At 41.8% G+C, this 9778-nt stretch overlaps 1 protein-coding gene across 2 annotated transcripts in view; it reads left to right on the plus strand.

The window, feature by feature from the left end:
• eml5 (EMAP like 5) overlaps positions 1-9778 on the plus strand; it is a 43637-nt gene that overhangs the window by 21408 nt on the left and 12451 nt on the right. For both annotated transcript variants that reach the window (XM_014012855.1, XM_014012849.1), the window contains exons 17-29: positions 205-305; positions 406-599; positions 1404-1515; positions 1642-1769; positions 3419-3560; positions 3645-3797; positions 4511-4642; positions 4720-4808; positions 6238-6414; positions 6563-6764; positions 6851-6977; positions 7160-7174; positions 8455-8463. In XM_014012855.1, the coding sequence (XP_013868309.1) occupies positions 205-305; positions 406-599; positions 1404-1515; positions 1642-1769; positions 3419-3560; positions 3645-3797; positions 4511-4642; positions 4720-4808; positions 6238-6414; positions 6563-6764; positions 6851-6977; positions 7160-7174; positions 8455-8463 (1581 nt within the window). The remainder of the gene's footprint in view (positions 1-204; positions 306-405; positions 600-1403; positions 1516-1641; positions 1770-3418; positions 3561-3644; positions 3798-4510; positions 4643-4719; positions 4809-6237; positions 6415-6562; positions 6765-6850; positions 6978-7159; positions 7175-8454; positions 8464-9778) is intronic.

Here is a 9778-nt window from a genome sequence, read left to right on the forward strand (position 1 = left end):
GGTGTGTTGGAGCTGGAAAACCTCTAAAACATGCAGGATAGCGGCCCTCGAGGACTGGAGTTTGACACCCCTGGTATAAACCATGTAGATGACTTGTTTTCCTTTTAACATGAATAAATAAAATCCATTGTATTTTGTAGGATGTAGAAACGTTTTAATRTCTATTTTAGTGTGTATGTTGTGATGTTTGYCTTGTTTCTSCAGAGGAAGCAAGGACAAGATATTTGTTGTCAAAATAAACCCCTATCTGCCTGACAAGCTCATCACTGCTGGTGTGAAACACATGAAGTTTTGGCATAAAGCCGGTGAGGCGCTTTTGTTTTTGCGCTTGCTGAATGAGACCCTAACAAGCAAAACCTCTGGGTTAGCGGTGACACATCTCGGCGCGTCTGCTCCTCTTCTCAGGCGGTGGTCTAATTGGACGCAAGGGGAACATGGGGAAGACCGAGACGATGATGTGTGCCGTGTACGGTTGGTCTGAGGAGATGGTGTTTTCGGGCACTTGCACGGGGGATATTTGCATCTGGAGAGACATGTTCCTGATGAAGACTGTCAAAGCTCATGACGGCCCTGTTTTCAGCATGCATGCCCTTGAAAAAGTACGCCACAGAGCCCGAGGAAGGATACTAATATTTAAAATCAAACATACTTAGYGCAAAAAGTAAGGAGATTTGTGTTAAGTGGAGTATTTACTTGTTTTAACAATGCTTCTTGGCAGTAAATCTGTTTATTTCCCCTTAAACGGTGCCACATTTGTTAGGAAAATGCTTTTGTAGGTTGAGCAGGAGCGTTATAATGTGTGCTGCGTCCATGAAAAATTTCCAAATCTTTTCCATCAGTGCCAAATATCCTATTCTGCTACTGACTYTTGTTTGGTGTCATTGGATTTGATGATAGGAGTCTGAAGAAGCAAGACATTTTGGGAATTTAACAATTTATTCAATGAACAAATAGGGATTTCCGTGGCATAGTAGAACCATACACAGTTGTTTGGCTATAGAGAAGATTTGACATGTTTTTCATGCAACCCACATACCTAACTCTGCTGTTCAACCCAGAAATGCATTTATTCATAAATGTGGCACCATTTAAAGAGAAATAAATGGGCTCTCCAATGGTATAAAATTTATGACCAAAAACATGTTGTTACAACAAAGAAATGACCAAACACAAATTTCCTTAATTTTTATGCTGTTTATATTAGTCTTTAAGTGTTTTTGACCAGTTCCTGTAGAATTAATGCATGACTCAGGCTTGATTTTATTAGACTCAGTCTGTGTACTTTTCAGATTGGCTTTCTATATTTAGCAAAAGTGGGGTGTTACATTTATTCTGACAGTGGCATGAGCAAACAGACTGGCATAATTACGGCTTAAGATGTGACAACATTTCCTTCCCTGCAGGGATTTGTGACGGGTGGAAAAGACGGTATAGTAGCTCTTTGGGACGACACCTTCGAGAGATGCCTCAAGACCTACGCTATCAAAAGAGCAGTCCTGGCTCCAGGCTCCAAAGGTAAAAAGGTCGCCCTGTTCTTCAGTCTTTTGCTCCGTTTATATAACGCAACAGTTTATTACGAATTGGTTTAAAACATTTTGCTTGTAGCTCAAATTATGATTCTCTAACTCGTCAAATCTCCAGGCTTGCTGCTAGAGGACAATCCCTCCATACGTGCCATTTCTCTCGGCCATGGCCACATCCTCGTGGGCACGAAGAACGGCGAAATCTTGGAGGTGGACAAAAGTGGCCCCATCACTCTCCTCGTCCAGGTGGGAGGAAAAAAACATGCCGCACATCCAATAACACATCACAGTAGGCTCAGCCACTGCTTCACTTGTCAGACAGGATACATTTGATGGTATTTGGTTCTCTCCGAGCAGGATGAGCTGCAGGTAGAGACTTTAATTTGACAGCAGTAGCAGGTGTAAGATTTCTTCCAAGTTTGTGAGCTGAAGTTGTGCTGGATTTCACACCTGCAGGAGCAGAGCCCTTTTTCTTTGGTGGTGTGTGTGTATTAATTTATAGGAGACATGTTACTGAAGGTTACATCAGACTCTGAACAACAAGATATCAGAATACTCTTGCTATGTATTGCTTGACCAAAGAAAATCTTTAATGTGGTGCCAAAAAATAAATAAATCTGAATTCATAAATACAAGCCAGCTTATCWAAAACATCACGATTTTCTTTCAAGGTATGAGAAATATGAACTGAATACTCTGTGGGTTAGTCAGTGGTCATTAATGGAGTAGGTTCTGCAGTCAGTAAGTGAGAGTTTTGCCAATACCAGTTAGAAAAACTCTGCCCACACAGCCAAGAAAATTTCTCATTTGGCCAAACTTCTCCCACTTTAAAGAACTCTGCCCACCTCATTTAGGACAAACTCCACCCACCCAGCTAAGAAACTCCCCTGTTTTGCCAAACCCCTCGCACTCCAAAGTACTCTGCCAATCACAGTTAAGATAAACTCCGCCCACACAGCCAAGAAACTCCCCTGTTTTGCCAAACCCCTCCCACTCAGATAACTCCGCCAATCCTGGTTAGAACAAACTCTGCCCACACAGTCAAGAAAATTTCTCATTTGGCCAAACTCCTCCCACTTTAAAAAACTGCCAATCATGGTTAGGATAAACTCCGCCCACCCAACCAAGAAACTCCCATTTTGCCAAACCCCTTGCACTTCGAAGTACTCTGCCTATCACTAAGATAAAATCCGCCCACACAGCCAAGAAACTCCACCATTTTGCCAAACCCCTCCCACTCAGATAACTCTGCCAATCCTGGTTAGGACAAACTCTGCCCACACAGCTAAGATGTACAAAAGAAATTTACCCTCTTCACAAATGCACACTGGTGCAAGTAGGGGTCTCTTGTCCGGACTATGATTGCAGAGTTCTTTAGAGTGAGTGTTTCTTGGCTGTGTGGGCGGAGTTTGTCCTAACCGTGACCGACAAAACTCCCACTCTGACTGCAGAGACGCCCTTCTCAAAATCAGGGCAGATCCACAGAGACAATGCTCAGATATGTTGATGAATTACCACTAATCAACAACAACAACAAMAAAAAAAAGATTAATTTACTTAAGTGCCACTAGAGTTTCTTCTTTGTGAGCAGACACAACAGAAGTGATTGCCTTTTAGATGCAGTTTATTAATTTATAAAGAAGAAGAAACAAATGCTGTTCTAAGAATTGGTGTATATCCGACTGAGGGAAAACACTTCATAAGTACAYTTAGCACAACTTGAAAATTGAACCCTATTAATAGAAAGTAAGTAGAAGGTTATGAAAGGATGTGTTAGCTCCAGRTTACTGCAGCTGCCGTTTAACCTTTTAGCACCCTATTTTCCTTCATCGCCTCGTTTAGATTGACTTTACCATCTGCAAATTAAATATTTATGCTCGCGAATGTGTCTGCAGGGTCATATGGAGGGCGAAGTGTGGGGCCTGGCCACTCATCCTCATCTCCCTCTCTGTGCCACTGTCAGCGATGACAAAACCCTGCGCATATGGGACCTCTCACCCAGCCACTGCATGCTGGCCGTACGCAAACTCAGGAAAGGTTCGTCATAGTTGAACCACTAGGATGAGTGTGTTTCCTGGCAGGACAKTTCCGGGGCTTTAACAGACATCGTGTCCTCCGCAGGCGGCCGCTGCTGCTGCTTCTCCCCGGATGGGAAAGCCTTGGCGGTGGGGCTGAATGACGGCAGCTTTCTCATCGTGAACGCAGACACCCTGGAGGACCTGGTGTCCTTCCACCACCGCAAGGACATCATCTCCGACATCCGATTCTCTCCAGGTYCGTGGTTCAACCTACGCAATGCTTTACCAGTTGAGAAGGCCTCCGTGATGTAAATGGACCCATTAAATCCCTCTGCTCTTCTAAGCAACTGGGTTCACAGCATGTAGAGGAAGTTGTGCTGAATATTAGCAGGTATACATGCGCTCCTCCCGCTGTGAGGCGGGGAGACACCGCTTCAGGCCTGACCCAAATTAATAGGTTTCTTTAATAAGGCCAGACAGAGAAACAGCAAGAGAGGAATGAGGAACAGTGAGGGGTTGATAAAGTGAGAGCAAGAAACTAAACTCTGTTTTGTCTGGACAGTTAATCTTCAGGGCAAGGGATCCTGTTTCCCCGTGGCTTCCTGGGAGCACACTTCTACAAGTTAAAGTCTCAGTACAGAAAGTGAGCTTTTAGTGTTGTTAAAAGGATAGATATATTCGTCTCTTTGTTAAAGTCCACTTTTCTGTTCAGTTTTAAATGCAAAAAAATCGACATTAGCATTTAAAATTGTGTACTTTTTTAACTCAGCACCACAGTTTTGATCACATTTGAAGTCAAGGACCACATATTTTTCTGCTGCCATGCTAATAATTCTGTTTAATTTAATCTAGATTAGATTGATAGTCTTTCTAAATAAAAATCAATTTTTGACATTGGCTGATTAGGAAACTCATTGTGTAACAACTCCATGAGGCTAACTGTCAGTTTATCATCTCTTGTTGGCTCAGGAGCTGGGAAGTACATTGCAGTAGCCTCAGGAGACAGTTTTGTGGACATTTACAACGTAATGAGCAGCAAACGGGTGGGAGTGTGCAAAGGATGCCTCAATTACATCAACCACTTGGACTGGGACAAAAGAGGTAAACTTGATTCCTTAGCGATAAAATCCTAATCGCTGTCTGCCCAACTGAGACCCACTGGCCTCTTTAATTCACAGGGAAGCTCCTCCAGGTGAACACCAYGGCCAAGGAGCAGTTTTTCTTCGAAGCTCCTCGTGGCAAAAGGCAGACCATCCCGGCTGCAGAGGTAAGCGGGCAGAAAAGGCGCAGGAGCAGCCGTGGTTCTCGAGCCGCCGGCCCACATTTTTCCCCTCGGGACCAGGCGAGACTCAGGGAAGGGCAATGAAGCATTAACACGGCCCACTTTTCACCTGCGTCACTCTAATTTGGGCCGCGGAAGTGGGATAGTGTTTTGCGATGGCTTTAATCCATCAAGACATTCAGGCACCTTGCGGAGGCGCACAAAGCGGAGGGGAGCGTTTACAATATAGGTGTCTGGGATGATAGATGCTGTTGGGTCGTGTCTCAGTGGAGAATGACATGTCCTCCTCTGGCATCGATCTTTCCCTCACATTCATTACACTGGTCTCCTGTGCACTCCATCACACACAGCTAATTGACCGTCTGAGATCAGCTGCTATTGTTCTGCTGTTGACAAGTTTATTTTAATTTTATTACGTTTTATAGCGTTTTAGCTGCTTTGGTCAAACTGAAAGAGAAAATTACGTTTACCTTATTACGTGTTTGTACCAGATAGAAAATACACCAATATATGAAAATTTGAATGTGAAAAGACATCATATAACCACACATCGCGCTGTCTGAAGGCAAATCTATTAGCTCAGTGCTCGTCTCTGCATTCAGCCTGGATTCAGGAAACAAGGACACTTTTATAACCTTCTTCAGGCCCTGACTCTGCCTATTGTCATTGCGTCATCAAAGAGGGCCACACTACAGCAGGAGTCAGGTCCTCATACAAGTTTCCTGTTCTAATGTTAAAACAACAGTTCAATTAAGTGTTGAAAGTGTTGACAGGCAATACCTTCTGCTCTGTGTAACCATCTGTGACAGCCACTCAGACCAGTCTGTACATAAAATCACCAGTTTAATCACAGAAATAATCACACAATGGTTTATAAAACTACATCTTGTTTCACCTAAGAAAAGACTATAAAATGTGTAGTGCTTTTTTTAAAAGTCATTAGTAAACAAACCCCAATAAATGTCTTCAAAACCTTGGAAACAACTTTACATATGGTCTCATGCAATATTAAATGTTATGCTCAAAGTATGTGTTGAATAACTCCACTACTGCATTAACTTTTAGCTCAATATGTAAAATTGTGAGTTGTGGCCATTTTTGTGATTGTAATTAGAATTGATTGCTATGGTCTTTAGGACTTTATGCAGTAATTGTGTCTACAAATTTTATGGATTATTATTCTATGTCTTGGTTTTAGATTGTATTTTGTTGATCAGGGACTACAGATGGAAATTAGCGTAAGCTAAATCTGGTGCAAAGCATCTTTTTAATGTTTTATTTGCACATTGTGCCTGTTTTAAATAAAGGAATTCTTAAAAAATAAACTAAAAAATAAATAAACATTGATTAGCTTTAGTTCCACCGTTGCCTTTTGGTGACAGGTGATAAATCTTTACTTGCTGATTTATTTCAGGTAGAGAAGATTGACTGGAGCACTTGGACGTGTGTCCTGGGGTCATCTGTTGAAGGCGTTTGGCCTGTGATCACCGAGGTCACTGAGGTGACCTCTGCTTGCCTGAGTAATGACCGAAGGGTGCTAGCAACAGGAGATGACCTAGGATACATCAAGCTCTTTAAATATCCGGTGAAGGTAGGGCTGAGGCTCTCATCTAGTGTATTGTATTAATAGAACATCTCCTAACTAAAAAAAAAAATCCTGCTTTGAGATTTATGTAAATGTTATGTTAATTTTGTGTTAATGTCACAAATGGTATGTAAATGTTGTTCTTTTCCCTCAGGGAAAGTATGCAAAGTTCAAGCGCTATGTGGCACATAGCACACATGTTACCAATGTGCGATGGACCCACGACGACAGCCTCTTGGTGACAGTGGGTGGGGGCGACACGTGCCTCATGATCTGGGCCCACGAGCCCGAGGGCCTGCGTGAGTTCAAACTGTGCGACAGTGAGGAGTCGGATGTTGAAAGCGAGGACGATGGAGGTGAGAAACGAAAGCTTTAAGTGGTCATAATTTTGAGATTTTCAATTTTTTTCTGCATTAAAATTACAACTCCTGTTCTTTACCAGGTTACGACAGCGACGTGACGAGGGAGAACGAGATCAACTACACCATCAAGGCCTTATCCACCAACATGCGACCGATGGCGGGGGTGAAGCCCCACCTGCAGCTGAAGGAGCCCTCCATCGATGAAAGGTGCTTATTATGGAGCTTTGCAACTGCTCAGACACGTTCTCTGAACAAAACTTGACTTTAGTTTTCAAACGTTTCTTCTCATCCTGTTTCTACTTCTTTGAAGTAACTGCCTTTTCTGCTCTTCTTCTTTCCTTTAATGGCTGTCCATCTCTGATTACCCTGCTCTTTTATTCTTCATGAAGACAAGGGGTGGTCAGGTAAGGTTTTGTAATAATTTATGCAGAATCTGTAACAAGGATAAAGCTGTGGACAAAAAGAAACGTACAGTCTTGAAAATTTAAAGGAGACATATCATGCTTTAAAATTCTTTTTTACATTTAAATCATTCAGTTGTATATAAAGTGGAACTGCAATCCTTTGGTCTGAATTCCTCCTTATTGTAACTCCACAAACTCCTCTTTCACCTCTTTTCTGAGCTGTGTCAACTCGTTTTGTAGCTGTTTCTTTAAATCCAACTGAGGTGCTTCACACCCCGCCCCCCTCCAGCTTCCAGAGTGATCTATAGTAACTTGATAGAAGGGTTTAAGACCAGGGGTGCAGTTCTGATGCAGTTCTGTTGCAGATAATTTGACATAATAGTTAATAAAACATCATAGAAAGTAGAGAAAACTGAACGGGTTGAAAAACATGCCCCAAACAGAAAATAAAAATATCTTTGCAGCACTGGGAGAAACTAAATTCAGATGTTCTGCACTCCTAGAGACTCCACAACAAAATGCATTTAAAGGCAAAAAAGTGGATTTTCCATGATATGTCCCCTTTAAGCAAAACTGTAAATTAGTAGTCTACACAATAAATCATACGATTTATCGCCTTTACCTCCTTACCTCAACTAAAAAAAGTTATTAACAAATACGTCCAATCTATCAAMGAACAAAACAGGATGTGGGCTCACACTTGCAGTTTCACAAAAGCATAAAATATTTGTGAACTTGCGGTGAAAATGCTTTTAGTGGGTGTSTTTTCTTACAAAACAGATTAGATCATTATTTTGGGGGGATTTTTTTTTTACTTACGCTCCACTTCAGTAATCAGCTCAAGCATTTCTGAACGAATTATCATTAGTTTTACTGCTTAGTGACTCAGATGCTAATACTAATTCACATCTTAACCTAAAATAAAGCCACACAAATCTCACAATCACAGACCTTCAAGTTGACTCTGATGCATGTTTCAGTGTTATAATACATCTGAAATGTTTTCCTGACTTTTTGGTATTTCGGACTGATTGATTTTCTGATGCGCTTATTTCCATTCAAGCATCCACGCAGCTTCCTCCGAGCAGCAGTTGTCATGGAAATGGACTCTGGTTGTCATGGTTACTCAGTGGCACTGACTGGTGTTTTACTGTATGTCCTCAGCGGCTGAGGCGTGGGGTTAAACTGTGTCCGGCGGGCAGCAGTGAGTGCWATGAGAGCAAATACATTTTCTAATTCTTGTTTTTTTTTTCTGTGCATCTCTTATTGCTGCCATGAAGAGGGTCGAGGTAACCGCCTTCTGCTGTTTTTATGCATTTAAATATTATTTAAAAGTGTGTTTGTATAAACGATGCATCAAGATTAGTTAAAGGCAATGACTATACATGAAAATATTTGAGAATGACAAATTCATTAAAGGGGCAATATTATGTGTTTCTCAGGCATATATTTAAATTCTATACCATAATAAAGTTACTATGTCACCTTCAGTTGTTATTAAAATGCTGTTTTTATGTTTAAATCAAAAATGTGCTTGATTTCTCATTCATTTCCGTTTCTAAACGCCTTGAAATTGGTCTCTTTCTCTTTAAGAACCTCCTTCTGATCCCGTCATGCCCATTTCAGCAGGTCGTCACAGCCGCTTCTCTCTTGTTTACAAGCTGGAGCCATGCTTTGTTGTAATGATAATTAAAAAAACAGCAACATTATACAAGATCGGTTTCGGAAAATTGCATCTGGAAGCATATGAACCTAGCCTGGCCCTTGCTTTCCTTCCCTTCACTGCTCCGTCTGGGATTTCTCCCATAGACAAGGRTTTCTTCAGGAGAATTTTCGTCCGAGCCAATCAGAGAACAGAAGGCAGGGTTTTGAACGACAACGTCGATTTTCTGCGCAGTGTCTGCTTGTAGTTWAGCARTGGCAATGGAGGAAGTGAATGAAGCCAATYTGTGTTGATAAGGCTTCCAAATTAAATTAAATTTGTCTGACAAAGCCTGCARCTCTCATTTACAGTCGTCTCGTTYGGCTCGGTACTTTTCTCCTCTCAGTAGGGTTGTTTACGTGCACGTGATTTCTGGTTAGCTTCTTAGCTTAGCCTCCTTCACAGTGGAGCTGGCACACATACGTCACAGCCAACCGATCCAATCGTTTTAAACTTCAACAGAGGCCACGCCTCCASCAAGAATCACTTSTCTATAGCCGARAGTCCAGACTCTCRTAYGAAGTAAAGTGAAGGACAAGGGTCTGGTTTTTACCAGGCTAMTATGAACCTTACTGTTAGACCGGAAARTATGTTTTCTGAAGAACCGGAGCGATTACAGAGACAATGTTTCAGCTGGTAAGMTCATCCACACACATACTGATCGTAATAAGTTACAAATCCTAACCAAAYAACATGTGAACAWAACAACGTGAGTTGTTTTTCAGCTTACCTGTGCAGGTGAYAATGATGTTTAATCCAAAAAGAACTGAAATGAGAAGCTGTTAGTATGTGCGCAGATGCTCTGTGTAGTTTCCTTGGTTGAACAGAGAAGTGGTATTGGGAGCTCAGCAGACACGGTTTTCACCAGGTGTTTGCTAGTTTTTTCTGCCGATAGCCTGAAG

This window comes from Austrofundulus limnaeus, unplaced genomic scaffold (assembly GCF_001266775.1).
Source record: "Austrofundulus limnaeus strain Quisiro unplaced genomic scaffold, Austrofundulus_limnaeus-1.0 Scaffold2, whole genome shotgun sequence".
In the NCBI taxonomy this organism is placed as follows: Eukaryota; Metazoa; Chordata; class Actinopteri; order Cyprinodontiformes; family Rivulidae; genus Austrofundulus; species Austrofundulus limnaeus.